Source organism: Bacillus rossius, chromosome 1 (assembly GCF_032445375.1).
Source record: "Bacillus rossius redtenbacheri isolate Brsri chromosome 1, Brsri_v3, whole genome shotgun sequence".
NCBI classification, from domain to species: domain Eukaryota; kingdom Metazoa; phylum Arthropoda; class Insecta; order Phasmatodea; family Bacillidae; genus Bacillus; species Bacillus rossius.
The window spans coordinates 328,140,953-328,167,004 of NC_086330.1; the positions used below are offsets into that span (position 1 = coordinate 328,140,953).

Genomic DNA, 26,052 nt, shown 5'->3' on the forward strand with positions numbered 1-26,052 from the left:
CACTATCCAGCCACCACCATCGTAGAGGTTTATAGTGCACAGCTATTCATAGTAATAGGCTAATGGCTACAAAAACCCCAAGATGAAGGCATTTGTAGACTAAAGCCACGTATGAGTGTAAGAAACCTGTTGGCAATTTTAAGTGTGAACACTCAAATTAAAGCTCACTACGTTTCAAAGAAAAAATATAAGAGTACATAACAATAATTTTTTTCACATATCATAAATGTCCAGCAAACTTGCATCTCACATTATGGACGATATCCTAGTCGACAATAAATTTTACTTTACCTAAAAGTGGGCATATATACATCTGTACACTATAGTCTTCTTAAAAAGTGAGATCTTTCCTTATCCATATCTTGTAGACCATTATCCATATATTGTAGACCTACACATCTTCGTGTACGTAACAAAAGCTTCTCGCTTCTTTGTCCATTGCTTTGGGAGCTCACATCAATTACATATGTTGATACCCTTAGACACTCCTGAGCAAGAAACTATTGAACTACACTATCCTCTATGATATTTGGTGTAGAAACTCATATCTTATAAATTTGTGGTCCCCTCGGAAACTCCTGAGCAAGGAACTATTGGACAACACACGCTCCTCGGTGTAGCAGCCCATACCTTGTCCATGTCGGTGATCTCCTCGTAGACCTTGACGTCCTTGAGAGGCTCCAGGAAGGCGCCGAAGAGGATGGGCTTGTCGCCCAGCACTCGGACCGGGTCGTCGCCGAAGAACGCAGTGACGTTGGTCCGCAAGAGGGCGTCGAACCAGCCCCTGTCGGCGTCGTCCACCAGCCGGTCTTGGAACACGCGGCAGCACTCGTGGAACCACAGCCTGATGGCCGCCCGCTTGTCCTGCGCCAGGACGAGGACGATGAGTCCTGCTCGCTCGAGACCGAGAGAGGCGCCGAAAAAGGAACGCGCTCGACCATCATTACGGAGGAATATGTTTTCTTAAAGTCACCCCAGAAAACTGATAGGCCATGACAGATTTCTCTGGAAACATTTGTGTACCCTGCAGGTGTGTACTTGCTCTAATGACTTCGTGTGTCAACACAGGCTTACAGTAGGGATATCCTGCAGTGGCTCATCATTGCATTCTGTACCATTGAAGTGACGGGACCTCAGCACATACTCCCAACCCAAGAAAGATATATATTACCCAAATTAATAATTCACTATCCAGCTGATAATTGCATCGGGGACCCTCGGATCACCAGCAAGAAGCCCTAATCACTTCTAAAAGTGAAACACCTTTGCTGAAGGGGGTAAAAATATTGAGCGTTACGAAAATCTCGTTCGCATGAGGGTAATAGTTATGTACGTGGTGGGGGAACCGGTAGAGAAGGAGAGTGCGTCAGCGGCGACGCCACTCCCAACGCATGCACTAGCGGTCGAATAGGAAGACGGAAAAAATGGGGGGGGGGGTGAGGGGGGAAATTACTTAACGTAGAATGCTATATGCTAGTTGTAACGGCCGAAAGAATAGACGGCAGGGGAGAGATATAATTGACGCAGCAGTGATGCTACGGAATTATCCTAATGCTGTTTGTGTTTGTCTAATCCTAGGATTCCGTAACGGCTAACCATTGACGCTACCATGCATCTTTTATTTTATTTAAAGTGTCTAAAATGTATTTATTCGTGTGGAAAAGAGTCATTGATTTGTGTAATTAATTTTATAAGAATCATTCCTTTTTATTTGAATAATTGATTGAAAAAGTAAAAAAAAAATGTACAGGATTAAGAGGTTAGTTTTATAAGTATAATTTATTTTTTGTATGTGAACACTGTGATTTGAAATGTCAAAGAGTCATCTAAACTTGTGAGATAGACTTTATAAGTTTAATTTATGTTCGATTTGAGTGTTTTTTTTTTTTTTTGTTCTTTCATATTTTTTATACAGGTGAAGATCGTGATTTAAAATTATGCCTAAAAATATTAAATTAAAGCAAATAAAAGGTATTATCAAAGGGAACGTGGGAATAACCAGCCAAATGAGGCGTTAAAAAGTTCCAGTTGCCAGATTAAAGGGCGCGGAAAAGGGATTTTTTTTATTGGAGATAATACCTGCATCCTTACTATTCTCAATTGACATCTCTTGTTCAATTAAAAATACTAATAATTTATCTCTATCTATACCTAATAAGCAAGAAGTTTCATTTCTGTTACACATTGACTCCACGCACTATTTTTTTTTTTTTTTTTTTAATTGTTTGTCTCACTGGTATATATTTTGTTAAAGACGAGCCAACTATCCCCCTTTATTGACTTATTGATATTTCTGTACACAATACAACCTTAAATCTATTTTTTACGTGGAACTTGAACCCAGAACCTCGCCTCGAGACGCTGCGTGCATCCAACTGCAATGCAAAGGTTGGCAGTCAACGCCCTAAGAGGCATCTAGGGGTACTTTGTAACTTTATCGTTTGCGTCATGTGTAAATTGTTAATGGTACGTAAACGAATTTGAGTAGCCGCCATATAATTGGAATTTAGACACAGGGAGTAATTGGTTTTTATCTATTTCGATGGTGAATTCCTATGTGTTTGCGAAGTTCAGAAGCAGAATGAGCTAACTGATAAGCCAAGCTCAATCTATGTCCTTCATTTTTTTTTTTTTAGACCTTTATGCATTTTCCAAATATTTTCATATACTAAAATTAAATTACATTTATACTTCAAAGTTAAATAGCAAGGCCAAGAGTTTTTTTCCGAGATTAAGAATATGTGGATGGGAACTCTAAAAGATATTGGCTCTGCTACAGCCCAGATGTAACAGGTTTAAGGTTTTAAAGTAAAAAATAAAAAATATATTCTCTAGTACTTAACTGCGTTAAACAAACTGTTATTTAAGCATTTAAAAACGCGGGTCAGTACAAACAAAACAAAACCTTGGGGGCTGGATTGTAATGTTTGTTGTTGTTGTTGTTGTTGTTGTTGTGGTCCAGTGACAAGGATCAGCAGACCCCTCACTCCCGCATGAGAGGACCTGGGGTTGAGGGATCTCCACGCCGACCTCTGGAAGTCGGATTGTTAGCGGGGCCTCCGGGCGGCGAGAGGTCGACCGCTAAGGACCACGAGACTCGACTGCCAGCACGCACGAAGTTGTGAGCCCCCCAGCAGGCAGAAGTTCAGAGAAAGCTATTCCCGCAGTCCACGATATTAATCATCGATTTTTTTCCCCTCCCCTTTCTCTTATTTGTTCCAGCCGTAATGAATCTCATTTTAGTATCCGGAAGCTATTTTTTTTTCCCACGAATTTTTTAAGAATTGTATTTTTTTTTTCAAACACAATTAAATTATAACTTCTGTTTGACCAAGCTTCACCTGGAAGAATCTAATTTAATTTTTACGTTGATAAAAGTTTTGAAAAAAATTAATTCAAGTGAAGATACATGTTAAATACACCTACCGACACAGGAAGTTTTTAATATCTGGTAAGAAGAATGAAATGAAATTACTACATAAATATAACTTGAGGAAACAATGTAAAAAATGTTGCTTTATTGAACGGGACGTGTCGTCGTACCGTGCCGACGACGCAGTATTGTGTACAAATACTTTGGATGAGTTGTAGTCGGCGAAGTTAAAATTAATATTTGCTTTTGCGTTGGTCAAAAAAAGCATTTACGTCAGGATTAATGTCATTATTGTCCGAAACGTTTTAATTAAAAGGCGAAAAAAATCATAAGAAAAGAAAACGATTTTTTTTGTGGATAATAAAAATATTTTTGTGTCCTGTGAAAATGCAAGTACTATAAATCGATTTTACATTAAAAAGGGACCCAGTTAAGATCGATTTCTCACACATAAAAAATATTTTCTTTAAATTTAAACGAAATCGTTATATCCGTCGTCGTGAAAGCCAGTAAATATATATTTAATTACATACACACAAATGGCTCGTTTAACTGTAAAGTATATGATCAAGCAAATCATCGGAAAATGCTATTCAGAGTCAGAGTCAAACATTTTTTTTTTTTACGTTAAGGAAAGACTTGGTTGTTTCATGGTAAAGTAAAATTGAATAAAAAAAAGACTTTATGACAATCATAAGAACGATTTAAGATATACACCTTCATTTTGCTTATTACTGAGGAAAACGTTTCTATTTCCCTTTACAAATCTATAATGGGTGTTTTTCTAGCTTTGCACGTTTATTATTACCTTTAATAAATAAATATGAACTTTTTAGGGACACGTGTTCCTTATGCTGAAACAGAATAAGAGTTAGGTATTTTAAAAAAATAGTTTTACAGCTTGTCCCCTTTACTCTTCACCAGTGCTACAGGTGAAAACTTCTGCACCTGACCAGGGTTTGCGTCTGATTTGCACAACATAATGAACACAAACTTTTATTTAACTTCATCAACTCGTTTAAATTGTCTGACGTATTAAAAGCCTTCATTCAGGGTGCAGGAAAAAGCTACAAAGGATAAACAATTCACAATTAATTAAAACTTTTCAATCAAAATTTAAAAAAATAATAAAGATAGGTTTTGAAGTAGCAGTTTAAACTAAATAAAGCACTTTTTTGCAACTTTATTATGAACTTCATTTGTTTCGAATTTCTAGTCTCATTTAACTGTGTCATTTTCAAACATCTCAAAAAAATAATGGTCTTAAATCAGGAATCCCTATAACTTTAATTACAAATATAAAATTAATAAAAATTTATAAAATGTAAATACCTATAAATTTTCGTGACTTCCTACTGTACTCTTTAACATGCCTAGATATCATCTTAAAAAAATTAAAATAATATAAGATAAAATAATCATGTAGGCCTATATAGGTATGAAACGGTTATGATTACAATTTACCAAATAAAACTGGGAGCTTCCGTATATTCTATGCCAAGACGTCTTGTTACAAACTGCATGTAAAAATATAATTAAAAAATTACATTGATGTAATGTAATTAAATTTATTACAGTCCTTTGCCGGGGCCACATATAACGTCCCTTGTGTGCACTAACAAGCTATCTAAAAGGGCGTGATGTGGATAACATCGCACTTCAACGTAACAGTTCCAATGTAAACATAATTTTCATATCTTGAATTACACGACTAAACTTGTTTCGTGTGAGGCGGTACCAAAAATCGTCTCTGTCACCAGTATCCTGTGGGACGTAAATATTGAATGTTCGTGGCCACTTCCTTGCAAACCTTCTTTCCGCATCTTACCTGAGCACGTCTACAGCATTCTTCCTCTTACGTGCTCTGTCGTAAAGCTGATCAACGTAACAACGCATTTCACGCATAGCTGCGCAATACTCCCACTGTGTAGGCATAGAAGTTTTTTTCAGTCTATCGATGCATTACAGCTCCTTGTTTTTCATACGTAAAGATTATGCTCCTCGGCGCAAGTAGAGTAAATTATTTTGCGGTTAAAGCCCCAAAATCGTACGTCCTAGCTCCGATATAGTCCGTTTTCCGGTCACGCCGCAACTGCACAGGCGGGTAAACATGTTTTTACGTCACGCCCTCATACGGCACGCCCTGAACTAAAAAGTCTTGCCTCAAATTTCCCACTCGCCGAGGTCTAACATTTAAAGTTCATTTAAAATACATACAGTAATATTAAGACTTAAGTATTAATAAAATAACATTATATAAATTATTACTAACATTTTATATAAAAATACAGCCTTACACTTGACTCAATTATTTAAAAAACTTTAACCTTCTATAAGCCACTGCCTTCTGCCTGAGCCTATCGGCCAACAGGAATTTGAAGAAGAAAAATTGCGAAAAACAACATATTAAATTACAAAACATCTTAAACATATAAAACCACCAAGGAAAGAAAATGTGACGGAAACACCTCAAACATTAATTTAATCACGGATAATTCAACGTGGAGGTAATTGTAATTAAAATATAAAAGATGTCAAGAACTTAGCGAAACAAAATATATAAGGACAGTGCAGATACCGCCAATTGTGGAATTTATTTAACGAGATGCAGCAAACCGTTCACTTGTCCTCACAATACCTGGACCGGAGGACGTCTTGTGACGCGTGCGTCACGAGCTGACAGGAATCCCGTATTTAATTTTAGGCTCGACAGGGTTAGGGATGGCAAAACTTTTCAGCACAGCGTTATGTCGGTCGTTTCTATACATCTCTTGAGTCATATCGATACAGATTAAATATCGTCTTGAGAATATCGATTTGTTCGATACATCAGTCTAACAGGGGTCGGCGGACCGCGGCCCGCGTGCCGCATGTGGCTCTTCTCGTGAGATTTTGTGGCTATTCAACTCAACTGCGCTGCCACAGCACAAAAAAAAAGCCAAACAAAATCAAACGGCCCCATCACAAGACATGTCCTCAACCAGTTCGCTGCACCCTTCCATAGCACCACCCCGCCATCGCATTAGCCCGGGTACCTTATATATTTTAATAATGAATTAATAAAATAATTTATTTTTTCTTGTTTTATCAGTAGAACTTTAATGACAACCAATTATTTTTACATTCACGTTTTTTTAAGTAACCGTTATTTTTTAGGCTTTATTTGGAATTTGTGAATAAATATTTAGATTTTATCTAGTTTTTTTTATCGTCTTAAAATTTCATGCTAGGTACAATAGAAAATACATCTTGCAGCTTTCTAAAAATTGTAAAATCTGTTTACTTAATATCTGGCTCATCTTACTCGAAAGTCTGCTGACCCCTGGCCTTTTACTACTACAATATATACTTTTACCATGCTTTACTTAGTATAAAATTATATTTAAATATGTGGTATATTGAGTTCTTCATATTTTTAAGCCAATATAAAGGAATTACCTAAAGAATTTTAGCTCTTTCTAGCAAAGGTGAATACACTAATATTTATTGATTTTATTTTCATTTTAATTATTCAATAATACCTTTTATTTGTTTCGATGATTTTTTCTCAGTTCTTAAATTTGTAAGTAACTTTTATGGTTTGTTGTTGTTATAGTTTCCTTAAGATGTTAAGCGTTAAAGAAGCAAAAAAATATGTACAAAAGAGAATAATGACTAATACATAAAAATTATTAATAATTATTCTGAACAATAATTGTTTTTTTCCCAATCCTTTATTCAACCGTTTTATTTTTTTGCCTAATGTATTTACAGATAATTTTAATGAAATTGATTTTACTTAAATAAATCTTATTTAATTTAAATTAGATATTATCAGAACAAAATAGGTATCAATATAAAAATTTACACAGAAATATCGATACCAAATTATCTGTATGTTAACATGAAACATCGATGTTTCCGATATATCGATATAAATAGTGGCCAGCCCTAGGGTGCACTCAGCGTCGACAGCAGACAGCTCAGACCAGGAGTTGCGATCAATCTCATCGTCCCGTGGTGTTCAAAAGAGTCACCAGTTCACCCTCGTGTTAGCTATCAGACAATATAATTGCGGATCTTAGTTTATTAGCTGACGATATGTCGTTGAAGATTCTCTCTCCCCTTCTAGCACGCCTGCGCCAAAAAAATGAAACCAAAAAAAGGCCTGTGCGAAGCTTAGAACTATGCGAAACAATCGAAGCTATTTTAAAAATTCGATTTGACTTCGCAAGAAAATTTCCTATTATTTTTTTCTAACATTCATTGTGATGCAAAACTTTGCGCCTGGCGTGAAGCTTCGCATTTGTTGCAAAGCTTTAAAACATTTGAATCCTAAGATTCGCTCATGAAAATGATTAATATTTTTTTGTTGTTGTAGCCCTATTTCTTTGCTTCAATTAAACTTTTTAGTTAAAAAATTAAAATGCGGCACTCCGTTTGCTTTTATGAATGTTCAATATTAATATTATGAATTTTAATGTTATAATTTTTATTGAATGATGTTATAAATAGGACGAAATTGGTAAATTACTTATTCAGTTCAAACGATAAATCAATACAAAAGTTGAACGATTATTAAATTTTTTTTTATTTCAATTCTCTATTTTATGAAAATAAGCTTCGTCGAAAACAATATGCGCAATATTTTAAATATTCAGGATGGTATTAGATTCCCATCATCATAAAAAAAACTAGCATTCGCACCGGCCTACGCCAAAACCTTGTCCTCCGGTTACACTGTCCTTGCTGTACATCACGAAGAATCCCAGCAGTTGTGATGCAAGTCACGACTATACAAGCCGCGGGCATGTGTCGTTTTGCCGAAAGGCGTTTTGCCTAATTTTAGGCAAAACGCCGTTTAGGCAAAACGCCGTTAGGCAAAATGCCGTCAGGCAAAACGCCGTTAGGCAAAACGCCGTTAGGCAAAACGCCGTTAGGCAAATCGCCGTTAGGCAAAACGCCGTTGGCCAAAAAGGAGTTAGGCAAAACGCCGTTAAGCAAATCGCCGTTAGGCAAAATGCCGTTAGGCAAATCGCCGTTAGGCAAAACGAGGTTTTGTCATCATAGTAACATTTTAGGCAAAACGCCGTTAGGCAAATCGCCGTTAGGCAAAACGCCTTTAGGCGAAATGACTTTAGGCAAATCGCCGTAAGGAATTCATGTTTAGGCAAACCGCCGTTAGGCAAATCGCCTGTTACTTCAAGCCGCAGCAGTTCCCTAGGAAAGCGAGGGGGTTTGGTGGATGGTGGGACTGGAGCCAGGGACTGACCTTGACGGACTGCGGCGGTGCCAGCAGCATGCCCTGGAACACCTTGGAGAGGTCGCGCAGGTTGAAGGTGTAGTGCGTCCTGGCGGGCGTGGGCAGCAGCTCGCGCCTCACCGTGTCGTACACGGCGAGCGTGGCGCGCACCAGCCAGTCCTCCAGCGCGGCCAGCGTCTCGCTGCGGCCCGCCCACGACCGCACGATCGTGCCGAAGATGCGCATCTGCGGGAGGACAGCTGTCTGGAGTCAGTCTGCAGGCCGACACGCATTTGCCCGGGGGCCGTCACACATCTGCAGACCGTCAGCCAACTGTCTGGAGTCCGTCGCTCATCTGTCTGGAGGCCGTCACACATATGTCTGGAGCCCGTCACGCATATGTCTGGAGCCCGTTACACATCTGCAGACCGTCAGCCAACTGTCTGGAGCCCGTCGCTCAACTGTCGCCAGTCTGCAGGCCGACACGCATTTGCCCGGGGGCCGTCACACATCTGAAGACCGTCAGCCAACTGTCTGGAAGCCGTCACTCAAGTGTCTGGAGGCCGTCACACAGTTAGCTGCAGGCCGTCAGCAAACTGTCCGCGGGCCGTCATACAGCCGACTGCAAGCAGTCACACATGTCTGGAGGCCGTCACAGTTCTGCAGACCGTCAGCCAACTGTCTGGAGACCGTCACTCAACTGTCTGGAAGCCGTCACACAGTTAGCTGCTGGCCGTCAGCAAACAGTCCGCAGGCCGTCTGCAAGCAGTCACACATATGTCTAGAGCCCGTCATACACGTGATTTAAGCCTCGGTATCACACCAAATGTTGTTCATTTCATTTCTAATTGCCATGAGTTATTTTTACATGAGGAATTTTCCTGGAAATTAATAACGACCTTGCTCTTGTGTATTAAGGTTTTGTCTCAATTTTTCTCAACAAACTTTTACTCAAATTATATCCTGCGTGAATTTTTTCAGCTCAAAAATAGCGTTCAGTAAATAACTGGTGAAAACATTTGTAACATATAAACAAATGCAAGAGAGCTTAAAATTAATTTAACAGGAAAAATCTTTACTTAATGGTGGAAATGAAAGTCGACATGTAGTTTTCCGCAAGAGGCAGGGTCTGCATAGTTGGAATAGGGTTGACACTCACAGGAGCCAGTTGCCCCACCCGAAGGACCAATCATAGTACATCAATAGTAATTACAAGAAAATAAAACAACCAACAGCTTGTTAAAACCGATCCCAAAGAGGATAGTTTCCGTAGTTTTGTGTTTAATAACTTGTTATGGTTATAATTGGCATTTATTGTATAAGAATATATTTTTTAAGTTAATAAATGGTTTTATTAACATAATAAGTGACAGGCAATTCTAAGACCATTTAAGATCATCTTATATTTCAACTCTTGCATCAACTGGTAGCATGCAATCGTGTAGTATACAGTTTTCAATTAACCCGTATGTTTACAGCCTTTGTCGTAAAAATATATATTTAGTTGCTAAGGGCGTCATTTATGATATAGAAAGATTTCGTTGTTCAAAACACAGAAAAATTTTAACTTTCAGGATTCGAGAACAAATTTCTTTATAAATTATTACTTATGTTCTAAAAATGAAGACCTTTACAACAAAGGCTAGATAGAATTGGTTATTTCAAAACTTTACACATGCTATTAGCTCACACTAGTTTTGCCTACACAACAAAAAATTTCTTGTGGGTTCATGCTCAAAGAAATTGAACATTTTTAACCGTAAACTTACCAAGATAACGATAATTTTTTGAAGATCCCTGACTAAGTTGTAACTAGCATTCATTCGTAAATTAAAGGTAAAAATAATTCCATTTAACAGCTCAGGGGATCGCATCCCGGCCCGTTAATCCCGACTTCGGCTATCCCAGGGTTGCCCTGAGAGCTGGGACGGCCACTTGCCTTCACCTGCTCTGCGTGGAACTCGGATGTTTGTCTCCCTGTTAAATAGCGGTGATCGGCTAAAGAACTAAAAAAATAATAATAATTAATAAAAAAACGAAAAAGACTAGAAAAAATATCAAACCCCTTCTTCGGACCTATTTTTTTACAATGAATTTTACTGAAATACTGTCCAACCTATAAAAACTCATTAAACGGTTATTATAACGTTTCCCATTGTCTTTGTTAGATGTGGTGGGCGGGCTCAAATCACACGTAGTTTCCGCACTCGCCGCTAAAATTCATTGCCCGAGCAGCTGTGTCGACTTGTGATTAATTCAGTTTGAAGAGCGAAAGGTTAATATATATAATAAAAAGGCTCTAATAAAAGCGAAAGAGAGATAATTTTTCCCTTATTTTAGCCAAGGAATCTTTTTTATATACTGCCCATCTTGTTAAAGTTGATTTAGAAGTTAACACTATAAAGTTTTCTTTTGGTTTTGTGAACTTCGGGTTCACGCCATCCTCCACAGGTGGCACCACCGTGGTTACACACTTCCGTTCCATGCGACATTCGTTCCATTCAAGAAATTACTCCTACCAAATGCCGCATACCAAGAACTAAAATGTTACACATAAAAAAAAAGAGCGCGCGTAGCTCAGTACTCGTGATAGAAGTGAAACTTCTTTGGCAATTCAAAACTCGACTCATAAGTGCTCTCTTCATACCTATAATCTCTTTGACGTCAGAAACCTTTCGAAACAATTATTCACGAAAACGCAGCATTGTAATTAGGCCTGGTAATTGTAAGTAAAATTTTACTCTCAACGTGAACAAAGAAGACTCACTTAAGATATAAAAGCGATAATGCGAGCGCTAAATTACGCTATTGCATAAGTATGCAAGTGTGAATGTATGCAATTGTGAAAGTATGCAAGAATGCACGTGTTAAAGTGTAATGTATGCAAATACGCAAGGATGAACACGTTAAAGTGTAATGTATGCAAGTATGCAAGTGTGCAAGAGAGCAAGTATGCTAGTGTGCAAGTACGAAAATGTGAAATTGTGCAAATGTGCGAGTGTACAAGTGTGTAGGTATGCAAGCACGCAAGTGCATAAGTATGCTGCGTCATTTATACCTCTCCCCCGCCCGTCTCCACCTCTACCGAATACCCCACCACGTACATAACTATTCACCTCATGTTATCGGAATTTTTTAGTAATGCTCGGAAATTTTAGTCCCTCAGCAAAGAAGCTTCACTTCAAAAATAATTTTAAGCTTATCTACCACCACCACCACTCGCGTCCTCCCATCCTCCTTAGCCGAGCCTTGTGACCACGACGAGGTCGATGAACTGCTGATGAAGGCCTTCCTGCCCGGGCTGGTCAATGGGAGGCGGGCCGGAACGCCATTGGTTGGCCCTCTTTCAAGCAATAAGCCCACCCCCTCCTCCCGACCGGTCTTTACGACGGACCAAATGATCTGCGGTCTCGGGGAATAGAAGGAGTGGGGAGCGCTTGAATGGCGACATTACGTCCGCGTGCTGGCCAGCAGATGAAGCTCCGGTCCAAGATGATTGGTGGGAAAATTGGGTTAGGTAAAGATCGTGTCACGCCGTCTGACTTTCTCTTCCAACACCTTCCGACACAAGTCAGTTGAATGATGTCGGGACGTTAAGACGATGCCGAGAACGTTGGATGATTTAAGATTCCATAAAATATGCTTTTCAAAGGGATGACTGCTTGTTAACTAGTTTGCATGTTTGACGGAATCATCCAATCCCACGCCTGTTTTTCCGCCATCACCAATCCTGCACTGGCAATGTTTTTTTTTTTTTTTTTTTTTTTGTAAATGCAACAGAAGTATTCATTTAGAATTACAGATTATTTTTACATTTGTACATTTACATGAAGGCTTTGTGTTGTCCCAATACCTCCAATAGTTATAAAGTTATTTGTAAACCCTGCCCTGAATAGCTTTCCAGTATTAACTGCACATTAATAAGCACAATAAAACAAACCGAAGTCAAATGATTGAATATTAAATTATAATTTTATAAACCCCTCAGAAAATAACACTGCTAAATAGTTAATGCAAAAAAAAATATTTCTTTGGTTAGCTCAATTCTTACAGATACACCCATATTGTCTTTAATTATCTCTGGAACACTTATCTTGCCCAATCATAGTATTGAAATAAACTTTTGAGGTAAAATTACAGGAGTTTGGTGTTTTTTGTACTGCACTGGTGATGGTTGACTGCGCTGACGTAATTTTTAACGTCATGTTAAGTGCATGGTCAGTTTGAGAGAGAAGGTCGGGCGAGGTCTTTGGTTGATTTAATGAATATTTTGCATAGACGTTTAGTACCTGTATCATCACTTTTGGACATTAGTGCAATCGATAGACTATTGAAGCGAGGGCAAAGGGGTAGTAAATGCGCAGGACGCACTTTGGTATATGCGTGCGTCTGAAGGTATTGGTTGTTGCAAAAAACGTAACAGCTGTGGAGAGAAGGTCCGAAATTAGTTTATTATCATTACATTTATTTCACGTTTTGGTATGAGGCGAAACCTTGCACAAGAATCACGAACTCAGAAACATTAAGTTTATTCTGTTTTGTTTTATGCTGTTTTTGTCTTAAATATTTATGAAAATTGTAAAATTATTTTTTTAGCGAGTCGCGTAAATATGCTACGTGCAAGGTTGGTAGACAATTTAAGTAGCATTGTTTTGATATTTTTTCATACGAACGAACAGATAATTGTAACTACCGTACCAGCAGCAATAATTTTTCAAGTTTTTAAAACATTAATAAATTATTTTTGTTTGATCAATACTATGACTTGTGAGGCGAAACTAGGTGCCATACTTCGGTTTTTTTACTACGCTTCTGTATTGTGGAACCAGCATCACGTGAACTAGGAGATAATGTTTGGTTTAGCAGTGTTGATTTTTAGACCATTTTTTTTGACGTAACAGCGTCTAATAAATCGATGAACGCCGGCTGCACGCACGAAAAAGGATTACTCATTGTCCCGTTGCGCTCATTGCTCCGTTACGCTTTGTCCCGTTACGCTCATTGTACGCTTGCGCCGCATCTATCTCTCTTCCACTCGATTGGAACAACCATAGATTTGACTTTTTCGAGGCACATTAAACTTGAAACACTCCCATTCGTTTCCTACTTTTCCTATCATCGTCCTATCAACAGAATAACACAGATTGGAAGAAGTTAAATAGCAAACATGTATAAAAGTTATAGTTAAAATAATCTGTTCGTTAATGTAATAAACATATTTGAATTAATGAGTGCAAATAAAAATAAATTTATCAATTAAATTGTAGATTTCATTTCACTCCTTCTTTGTATCCATACAAAATAGTGATAAATCAATAAAAAGGTTCAATTTTACATGCTTTATATTAGCTTCACCTGTATGTTTGTCTGTCCGTCTGTAACTCTTTCGACTATGAGTGAGTGACTCATCACTGTAAAATGTCCCACCAATTTCATTACGTTCGTTAGCCGAGTGGTCTAAGGCGCGCGACTTTTGTGACGTCAGATTTCGGAATCAGCGATCGTGGGTTCTACTCCCGGCCACGCCGAAAAAAAATAATTTTTTTTTTTTCCGGTAAATTCTAAGATTATATCCATACATCTAACTGTAAATGATTCGGAGAGACTTTACCATTTCTTTGTGACGTTGCAACTCCAAATAGTTATCTCAGATGGTAATAGGTAGTGTCGGTAACTCATTTCCTTATGATAATTATACATAAATATAGTTTAAAAAACTAAAAAAACATGTTTTTAAAGAATGTCAAACTAAAAATTTAAAAATAAATATAGTTTAAAAAACTAAAGAAACATGCTTTTAAAGATTATCAAACTAAAAAGTAAAAAATAATTTTAAAATTTAATTTATGACAATAGTATATAAGCAATACTAGTATAAATGAGAAAAAAGCATGGGGCGCTTAATATACAAAAAATATGGCACAAGCGCCTCAAGCTTTTTTCTCATTTATACTAGTATTGCTTATATACTATTGTCATAAATTAAACTTTAAAATTATTTTTTACTTTTTAGTTTGATAATCTTTAAAAGCATGTTTCTTTAGTTTTTTAAACTATATTTATTATTCATAAAAATATGTAATCATTTCATCAATAATTTGTTACGACATTGTCACGTTAAACTATCGTCCGTAAACCGACTTTACCTACAACCAATTTTTTTGTGTATGAATTACTCCTGGCCATGGGGGAGAAACTCTAATTACCGAGACTGGGACTATGTTTTTGAAGTGGTTTTGCACCCACCCGCTAGATACCAGCTTTCATAATATAGAACTAACAGCTACATTTATGGTGAGAAGTAATGGATCAGCTGTTATCAGACAATCAAAATAATGAATATTAACTCACTTTATTTTGGTATACACACTTTTTTTGGTTTGGCATATCAGAAATACTGCTTATTATACTCATTTATAAGAAACTTTTTTTTTTGCAAATTAATTGTCTTCTACGAAGCAGTAAGTCGTCAAGAAGTTAAATTAATATTATAAAGCTAGTAGTTGTGAGCCCACCTAACAGATAGCGTCACATTTCGCGCAAAACATGGTTTCATTTTCCACTGTAAGAGTCGCACATCTACATCTCCCTCCTATTTCCGGATTGTGGCGAGGCATAAGGGTGCGCGGGAAAGTACCACACTGGAAATCTTCTACAAGTTAAAAGGACGAGGAGGAATTCTGCTATAATTTCTTATACATTCCATGGAATGAGTACAACGGCTTCCCTCTCAGAGTACGACGATAGGTGCATTGTCAACCCCTGCAGTGGTTTTGGTTATAAAATACTAGATACAGCACTTCTAACGGTGACTTTCTGTAGTTCCATTCATATAATAACTCCACAGATCGCGTTCGAGAAAAATCAAATGTCTCCAAAAATGAGCAGGACTGTATTCTTATAACCGAGATATGTGAAGAAAAAAGAACTGTGATGGGAATGTCCCTGGTACTTTTCCCTTGAGGTAATTTGGCCGGCGCCGGCCTCCAGAGGGCGAGAGGGGCCAAGGGTGGTCAGGGCCAGACCAAACACCGGCCGGCGGCGGCAATGGCCGACCAGGGACACCGGGGGACTTTACGACGCCGTCCCCGCCAGCACAAACAACGAGGTCGGGTCACCACGCCCTCTGTTGTCCCGTCGCGCGGGGGACTGGCCTCGTGAAGACCTGCCTCGAGCTCCCGCGGCCCAGCCCACCCTGATGAAACCAACGTCCGCCGCGGATCACACTCGTTAAAACACGGCCATGGCCACGCCGGGCATCGAGCCAGGACAAACTCGGTGCTAGGCGAGAGACAGGACTACGTATTTATTATTTTTATAAATTTTAGTATATAATTTTTAATTATTTTTAATGGATGTAGTTTTGTAATGTTTGTTGTGTAGCATCTTAGCTCTAGGAATACGGCATTTGGTAGGAGTAATTTCGTATATGGAACGGAAGTCAAATGGAACGGAAATGTGTAACCACGGTGCTGTCATCTGTGGAGGATCGCGCGAAGCAAAGTTCATAAAAATTAATTGTATTTTATTAAATGTTTATTGACAGATGAACAGTATTTGTTATAACATTCCTTGTCGAAAATAAGGTCTAAAGCTGGGGTTTAGTATTGTTTAAAAGTCTTTTTCGCTTTATTTCGGAGCCGTTTCATTGTGTATTTCACATTTCGGTCTGCTAATAAAATGATTCAATAGTTGACGTAGCTGCTCCGGCAGTGAATTCTAGCGGCGAGTGTGGAAACTACGTGTGATTCGCGTCCAGAAATGTAGTTAAAACACAATTATCATATATGTATCATGCTCGGCATTATTTTAAGAAATTCTGCAATTAATTTTGTATCGGAGTTTCGTATTTTCATTGTATTTGCAAAATGTTCCTCACCAAAGGCTAGATGTTACACATCTCTAACGAACACTGAAAGATTCGCTCACATTTTTTTTTTCTTTATCAAATTTGTATATTTAAATTCAAGAAAAAAAATTATATATATATTTGGTTTTCAAAGTTTGCACGAGAATCGCGACGGCGCATCCGAGCGTCTGTGAAACCGTCCGCGGCAACCACTTCGACCGGCGCGGCGGAGCAACGCTTCCGCGGCGACGGCGCAGCTCAGCACAGGCGACGAAAGGCTTCGCGACGCACAAAAGGGCAATTTCGCCTTCCGTGGAACTTCCTCCCTTTCCCCCGTGACCCCGCGATCTCGGCGCGATCTCGGTGGAGAGTGCCTCCAGGCCTCGGCGCCTGCACGGCGGGGAAACCACGCACCCTGGCGACATGTCCTCGGCGATCATGACGTGTTGTGGGCTGCTTTTGTCACTTTCGCCTTCACGGACAATCCCACGTGTTTGATGTGTGACGTCAGATGTTACAATGCAGCAGCTATCGGTACACGGCATTTGGCAGGAGTGGTTTCACGAATGGAACGGGAATATGTAAACACTGTGCTGTCATCTGCAGAAGTCCCTGAAGAGTCGAAAAGATGACGGGCCCGCGTGGTTCATCAATAGGCCTATATAGGCCTATTGCTTTCGTGAACATCGCAGAATTTGGACCAAGCATAGGTATTAAAATTTTTAACTTTATAGAGTACAACTGTCATTCATTCCTTTCTGTTATAATTTATAGTCCTAAAACAATTTATGAAATCTTAAAACGGACGCATTACTATTTTGGCAATCCTTGGTTAACATTGAAATGTACAGATGGAGCAGCGTTTATTTAAAAAAAAAAATTAAAAAAATAACAGAAATTGTTAGTCTACATACTATATTCGACGGTATGAAAAATAAAAGAATTTAGTAAAAAAAAATTTATTGTTAAATCTTAAATATTTAATCAGCTAAATAAATTAAATGTTTGCAAAAAAGCATTTACAGACTGATATCATTATTTGAAAAAAAAAGAAAATATACAAAAATATACTTATTGTTATAATATATATTTTAAAATTATTTATATTAATATTTTATTTTGAAGAATTCTACGTTAAATTTCGTGTCTGAATTTTTTATTATACGTGTATTTGCAGCATGAGAACAAATGAATTTTCTCGTTCCCGATGTTAGATGTTATACATCTCTGGCCAGTACTGAAATAGTCACTCACTTTTTTTTTTTTTTTTAGTAATACCTTTGAATCCTAGCATTTGAAAGAATTGAGATTCGATGAATGATCATTCTTACAAAAATAATGGAAGAAATGGAGTGAATTTAAAAACGAAACAATGACGACTCTGAACTTTATTAGGTCTACTAGTGTTTACTTCACTCTTTTCCTTATATGGTTCCTCAAGAAATAATTGTTTTAAAATTTAATGTAATTTGAGAAAATTGTTCATGTAAAAAACTTTCAAATGGTTGAATTCTTCTTCACCATTGTTGATAATTTTATTTTTTTGTGCATTTTTTTCTGATCCTTGAGTCTTAGATTCAGATTTAAGGAGTATATTCGAGGTGCCCTTTGTGGTTTGAATTCCAGATATGGATGAGAGGAAATAGGAAAATCTGACTCTTCTCTGTCGCGACGTATTTCGTGTAATGCTATTTCCAAGGTGGTCCACCTACGGAGTGGGTTGGTGCTTCCATGTCATCCCCAGCAGGCCTGGTACCTTCCTTAAGATGAACTGGTATACCTACTGCGTTTAGAACGCGTTTGTCTCGGAGTCATTACAATACTCATTCGTAAAAATTATAAAAATTAAAGTTTTCGGCTTGTGGATTCCAACCGCTTGTGGATTCCAAAGCAAAGGATTCACCGCCGTTTCGACTGACAATTAAGGATAGCGGTCTCTTACTGATAACTTTTCATGATAAACTTAATATTTCACAGTGATTTAATACAACATCTTGGACAAACGGAATTGAAGTTTTGCACTGTTTGTCATGGAAAAAAAATAAAAAAATAAAAATTACAAAGAAAACATAAACCCACAGAAAACAAGTCTAAATCAGCTGGTGTCAAACAGGTAAACCCAACGATGAACCTAAAAATTTATTCTGGAAACACAACGACGACATCACAGACTGACACATTCAAACTTAACATCAGACAGCACAAGAATTTCGTGGAAGGAATTTAGTCATGAAAAAAATTATAACAGCGCAAACTAACTCAGTGGGCTAACAACGCAACGACGAGGCAGATTCAACAATAACAGTATATGCAAAGACAACAAAAAAACCTAGAAAACGCAGAAAATATACGAACAGAATGACAACACCAACAAACACAATAGGTTTGCTATGACAACAGTGGCGACGTTTCGGAAAACCGGAATTGTTCCCGTCATCCGGCCTATTTCTTCATTTGCATTTGTATTTTTTTTCATAACAAACCGTGCATAACTGCAATGGCGTATGTCCCAAGAATTGTATTAAATCATAATTCCGCATTGCATGAATCATTTAAAGAACGTAAGATATTTCACAGTGTTGTAGAAACTGAGGCTTCTCGTAGCACGCTGCGGCGCCGCGCCTGCGGAGAAGAAGGTAGGCTTTCCGCCGCACGGCTGAGTGTTGCGGGCAGCGGAGATCTCGCCGCGCCTTGCCGAGGGCAGGCCGACCAGACAGTCCAGCCAAGACTACCACCGCGTGCCCTACGGTCGGACGGTTGTCCCCAGCTCCCCCTCAGTGGCGAGGCGTGAGGTTTACATGAGGGGAAGCAACAACTCCGTTCATATCAAAACATGATTGGGGGGGGGGGGGGGGGGGGGGGTGGTCCGGGGGCCCTCCCCCAGGAAAATATGGATTTCAAGGTACAAAATGGTGCTATTTAAGTAGTTTTCTTAACTGAACACTGACTATTCCACAGGTAGAAAAATTGACATTTTTTTTAAATAAATTATTTTTAAAAAATAATGTTTGACTTACATTATTCTGATAGTAAAATACCTACTCTACATTACTTATATACTAAGTGGGAGTGTAGTATCATCGATATCTGGTACAAAATATATAAACAGACAACACATGGCAAAGTAAGTACTTAAAATAAAGAGAAGAACCTCATAAAAATGTACTAGAATAGTAAAACAAAATCTTGGTATTTTTCGTACCAACATAAAAGAAATTATCTTCATAATGTTCAGAAACTCTGTTAATTGGTACGTGTACCAAGAAACTGGCACGTCACTCATTCCTGAAACGCCACGATTTTTTTTCCTAGCCTAAATTATTCTAAGTGTGTAACGGGAGGGTCCAGGTTAGGGGAGGACCTAAGTGTGTCTCAGGCCGAAGCCTATACACTCTACCATGCGGGTTTTTAACAATGCAGGACAAGGGCGCGTGCATCGTGTGCTTATTGGGGTTTACTGGCCAGCCATGGCTGCGATTGGCGCCATGACTGACGCCCCATTGGTCGTCTAGCTTAAAAGCTAGCTAATGTGACCCATGTAAAACCTGCATAGACACAGGGAAAACCCTGGGCCGGGTCATGCGGGGAACAATTAACATGCATTAAGCAAGCAGGTAACTACTGGACAAGAGGGAAGAAGGGTCCAAGTAAGAAGAGTTGGAGGGGCTAAAAAATAAACCATGCTGGAGTTGGGTGCTTGGGCCTTGCGGCCCGCATTTAAATGTTGGGAACTCCTGGGTTATTAGTAACCAGGGGCGCATGCGCCCCCAGGGGCGGGCGACTTCACGCGTCAGCCCAGCCACAGCTGCCCAGGCAGCCACAGTTAAAACAGAAGTGGGCAGACGAGCCAGTAAACCGGCTCGAACTGCGGGCGTACGGGGCGAATGGCAGCCTGACATTGCGCCATCTTCATCTTCCTTCTTCCAGTCAACAGCCAACAACCTTTCAAGCTAGGGTGGGGGTAAGTCGTTCAGGCGAATTAAGTATCTTGCGAGTCGGACCCTCTTGTCCTCCAAAATCCCGGGACGGTTGAAGGTCGCGCCGCCCAGGCTACCACTGGCTCCAACAGGGCCCCAACTTAAAGGCGCCTCTTCCTTCAGAGTTACGATGCTGTTCAGTTCCGTCGCGCGCGCGGCAGTTCACAGCTCCGCAATTTTCAGCCCACAGTTCGTCTACACTTCGCATCCAGGGCACATCGAGCTCCCCTGCGGTGCCTCGCCGACGAAGCTGCTTCCTGCCACGCGCCGAGCTACATTCAGGCTACCGTTCACCCCGATAGCCGTAATAACGACTCCACAGGCCAACCATTGGTCCGCGGACTGCTATTGGTTATTCACAGTCAGCCCAGCGAGATTGCAACTCTCGAGCTGGGATCCCGTATCCGCCACCCGCGGAACGCGTACGCCCACAAATCCCCCACGCACTGCCAGCCAACAGCCCGCGGGAGAGATGCGCGCGCCCCGAGAGACGATCGCCGACTGAAACGCGACCTCACCACCTGCCTTGCCGAACTGTGGCGGACATAGCCGAAGAAGTCGGCGGAAGAATTTCACCGTCTGCTTCGGCCATGTTCGCTTCAATTCGGCAAGAAAGCGCTACTTTCGTAGCTTCTACCACGTGTTTTTACAGCCAATCCCCTCCCTGAATATTTGTACCATTCCACCCCCCCTCTCGAAAGGAAACTACTGCGGCAGCCTTCCTGCTGAAAGCGGTCCTACCAGCGCTTCTAAACCTAGCAACGATTCTAAAACAGCATGTTTTGTGTGTCAACGAGTTATTTTCTTATAGCGCACAGCGCACAGTACTGGGTCCCAAGAAGATAGTGTAAAAAATACATACACCTAACGGCACGAGCCAAAGTAAAATACTATTCTGAATAAAATATTTATTTAAAAAATACTATGTCTGGAAACTGCCTGGGCAAGCACTGCTTGCCTTGCTTGCCCTGACGAGACGCCACTGCTCCCCCTCCACTTCTGTCCGGTCGTAGCGCGTGCACTCGGTTAATAATCACAGTAGATTCATCGGCTTTTCGAAGAATGGTTCTCCTAAAATAAACTAAGAGTTCTTCGTAATTTCAGGTAGGAGAATCTTCGAAGGGACTACGGCAGATTACAAATTTCGAGTATTTTGTTTCGTTGTAAAAAAAATCAACACACACGTAGAAGAAAGAGGAGTAAGTATTTTTTCCTGTAGCCTTAACTAGTTTTTTTTTTTAATTATTTGTTGTTCACAAAGTTCATTCAGTACCCGGAAATTTACGAATATTACAAGTCTGCTGTCGTTTGTCATTTGCGCGCTGTTGCATTCTTCCATAAAACCATCCCTTTTGATAAAATTGCATTCCAATTCGTTTGAAATTTTTCTTGTGGGTGAAACATTTCCTCTTATGCAAGCACGTCTTAGAACACGCCCTTTCTGTACGTGTTTCAATTGTTAATATCAATGCACATAGAGACTACGCACCATAAGCACTTCTACTCTCGTCTGGTGGTCGTGTCTCCTGGTTTAGTCGGAGCATGTGCAAACAAGGCGCTTAAAAGGGATCAGTGTAGTCGGTCGTGTTGGGGCGTGATTTCAGGGCCTTAAGGAAGACCAACCCATGCTCACCTACAGCTGGAGGGATGACTGGGGTTTCCTTCCGATGACATCATGCCCCCGGGTGACGTAATGGCGAGGCTATAGCGAGGCAACTTCGTTGCCAGACGTTGCTGGCCCGAATCCGAGAAAATTGACAGTTAAAAGGAGAGATGTAAAGAGGGAGAAAGAAAGAGGAAAAGATAACGAGGGAAAGGAAAAGAGATGAGTAGAGAGATAGAGAGAGAGAGAGCTGTTTGAGTGCATAACCAAGGGGGGGGGGGGGAATAAAGAAAAGTAAGAGGGTGGTAAAAATCAAATGATGCAGCTTTATGTTTTTATTTTTGTTCTTGGTATTGCGGCTAGCTGTGTTGCTTTTATGTATCCATTCACGACAAATTTAAAGGGTGCCATTCCTAAAAGATAAGTATGAAATTAATAATTTTGAGCTTATAGACGTCTCATTTGGAACCTGAATTTAGCTGTTTGAGCTCTCCGATGAAACCAAGTACATCTTAGTTATGGTTTGTGATTTGTGTCACTCTGGAATAAAATACGCAGGAATCCAGTAAAGGTGGGTATTCATATGTTGCAAACGAACGCAATGTAGCCCCGTTGCGTAACCAAAAAAACGGGACTCACTGCAGCTTTACGTAAAAAATCTGCAACGAAGATATCAACGGGCAGATATTTTATCTGTCGGTCTCTCACCGTCACATCAAAGAAAATAACGGCTCGACAAAAGAACAAGTGTGGACAGGTGGCGTGTCATTCTTCTTCGATTTTCTTCCCAACAGAACACAGTAAAAATTCGAATTCCGTCGGATAAAGTCTCGTAAAGTTCTTGTTCAGTCCACTCACTGCCTGTAACTTAAAATCAGCCAATAAACTCGAACCTTCGTACAGTTCCCTGACATCCACTAACGAGGTGACTTTCTCTTCTTTCTTCTTTCAAGCGAGAGGTGTATAAAAATGAAGGCGGTCGCTGCTACTGTGACTATAGCACGAGACTGTACGGCATGTCCTAACTTGTTCACTTTCCTACTTCGTTCTATTTTTGCCGAACCTGTGCCTCCTCACATCCGTCTAATTGGTCATTTTTTAAAATGACACAGTCAGTTATGCAATGACACAGGCGAGTATTTATTTAAATTTTCTAAAGACTATTGATTTTAACTATGGAGGGTGTCTCATAACTCAGCTTCAAGCGAGAATAGGCCAATTAATCACGGTTCTGAATCAAATAATCAAAATAAAATAGCGTCATAGTTTTAGAGTTAAAGTTTTTTTAAGATGTTTTTATCCTAAACCTGCTCAAAATAATTAGATACTGCCAATAAGAAGTTTTTCTGCACAATCATAAAAAAAAGTCTTATTAATAACAAACACGCACTAACTTTGGGGAAAAAACCTTTGCGGTAAGAATTTTTAATCGAGTAAATTTGAATATTCACACTTAAAAATATTGTTTGTTGCTATCTTAGCAACTTATTTGAAACTATGGTTATGTAAAACAAATAACTTGTTATGTTAGCGAAGTTAATTTATTTTATAGTATGACTAGACAAATTTACCCGATTAAAAAGTTTTATGTTTTTCCCTAAAAGTGTAGCGTGTTTGATTTCATCTTGAATTGTTATCAATAGTAGAGTTATACATTATTGCGTGGTAAAAAGTTTTATTCGCAGTAACCAATAATTTGTTGCAGGATGGGAATTTAAAAACATTTGAAAAAATGCCTATTTTTTGAAAATGTCTGGTTTTTTTAATATTCAAGCCCGTAATTTACTGTCCCATAAACTGTTCTCGGCTTGCCGTTAAGTTTATGAAAGATACTGTATATTTGTTTAATCACATATATGAAGGCCAATGTAATAGCTAGACAGCTGAAAACTTACTTGCCTTGCCCGGAATCGAACCGACAACCGCTCGTAAACCATTTGGCGTTTGAACCAACTGTGCTGGCGAAACGTCAGATAGCCGGATTCTTGATTTAGGGGAAGGGGGGGGGGGGAGGATGTTAGAGATGGCATAGGGGGTACCGATATATTCTTTTGAAGCCGACAGAAAGTGAGAAATAAAAGACGAGTAGAAAAAATAAACCATAAAATATCTACTTAATAAAACTCTAACACTGACTGGCTGTCAGACAACGTACAGATTAAGACGGCGGGTCTATAAACATTAAATTTTGCATATGAATTCCTTGCATAACGTAGATGAGCCCTAAATAAATGTTTTTGTAAATTCATCCCCTAAGGGGGTATAGAGGATGATAATTTGTCATTTTTGAAGTTAGAAATATGGGAATTTATGTTTAGGCTTCTGTTTATAAATAAAAATCAATTGTATCAGCATTTTTCGTGATTCATCAAAAATAAGAACAAAGACACTTTATTATCAGGCACACAGCTAGTCAACTAATACAGTATGTCCACAAAAGAATGTCCCAGTTGAAACATTTTATAGTTTCAACAGTAAGCGTTGTATAATGTTGGTTGGAGGTCACAATTGAAGAGTAACTCAAACAGTTATAGATAAGCGCATGCGCAAGTACTGCTTTGGTGTTTTCTCGCTTGCAGCGTGAAAGAATGGCTCTTTCCCCAATTAGTAGAATGTGAATCTGTTAACTTTATTTGGCAACATGGAGGATACCCTCCCCATTTGGAATCTCTTTGTCCGAGAGTGGTTGAACGTCCAAGTCCCTGACCGTTGGATTGGTCGTAACCGTCGCTAGGCTTCCGCGTACACCGACATAACGCCACGCGATTTGTTTTACTTCGCGGCTTTATGAAAGATCGTGTCTACGATTTGCCAGAATTGAGGCACAGAAGTGAAGAAGCAATTGCTTCCATTACTCCGGACGTGTTAACCAAAGTTTGGGAAGAACTGGACTTCAGGTTTGATGTGTGTCTTATAACTAAAGGTGGATATATTGAACATTTGAACGTAAATCTTTATATATATATATATATATATATATATATATATATATATATAAATCCAGTGTCCTGATGTTTGTTTCCAGTGAACTCTTCACCAAGTCAACCGATTTCTATGAAAATTGGCATTTATGTGTAATTTTTTCCAACTTGAGAGATATGATAGTTATTATTTCAATTAATGGTCTTAATAATTTATAATTAATAATAAACTGATTATCAATGTTGATTGGTGTTTAAGCCCGGGAAACAGCGGGTACTTACTTCGTCTCCATGACAACGTTGCGTGCTCGAGAGTCGGGAAACCATCGGTGCTATTCGTTTTTTTTTTTCTCTGGTACATTACAAAACATTTTATTAAGTTTTTGTCAAAATTAATTAAATTTTCATTTTAGTTCATTTACTATAACTGTAAATAAGAGATTTGGTCTCATTTTTTTCCCCCATTAATACAACCGTGCGAAGCCGGGTCGGGCAGCTAGTCCAAATTATTTTACTTTTAATGTTTTTTTTGTAAATAGTCGAAATTAAAATGTTTAGATATGCCATTGAAAGTGGTACATTATTTTATGGACAGCCTGTGTTTTGATGTCCGAGCGACCGCAGAACGCTGCGCGCGGCACGTCCTTGGCCTCTGGCGACTCGGGGAGGACTCTGGAAGGGGGGGGGGGGGGCGCACCTGGCTGGCGGGCTCCAGCTCCGTGAAGGCCAGGTGGTGGAAGTGGCGCAGCAGGCGCGGAGTGACGGGGTTGCGCCCTCCGCCTGGAGGTCCCATGGCCGCCACCAGCTCCACGTCCAGCAGCGTCGTGAACTCGCCCACGGCCTTGCGGTCGTACCAGCCTGCGACAACCACCACCCCCTTCCATCGCGCCCCTCGCCACGCAGCACTTCGCCACGGCCGGGGGAGGACGCAGCACTGCGCACTTGCGTCGTCTCTGGACGGTGCGCTCGTGTTGTGTCTGCATTACAGCGCCCGTGTGTTCGGTCTCAACGCACGCGATGAGCAGAAACCTCCGTGATGAACAGAGAAAGTTTTCCGCGAAACGTTATTTTGACGTTCGTTCATCCCGTTTCGCAGTTGCGATATTGC

At 39.6% G+C, this 26,052-nt stretch overlaps 1 protein-coding gene across 1 annotated transcript in view; it reads right to left on the reverse strand.

Moving 5' to 3' along the window:
• LOC134528054 (dynein axonemal heavy chain 1-like) overlaps positions 1–26,052 on the reverse strand; it is a 257,114-nt gene that overhangs the window by 89,912 nt on the left and 141,150 nt on the right. The window contains exons 11-13 of the mRNA XM_063361270.1: positions 25,642–25,802; positions 8,625–8,840; positions 631–864 (exon numbers count right to left, since the gene is read on the reverse strand). Of these exons, the coding sequence (XP_063217340.1) occupies positions 631–864; positions 8,625–8,840; positions 25,642–25,802 (611 nt within the window). The remainder of the gene's footprint in view (positions 1–630; positions 865–8,624; positions 8,841–25,641; positions 25,803–26,052) is intronic.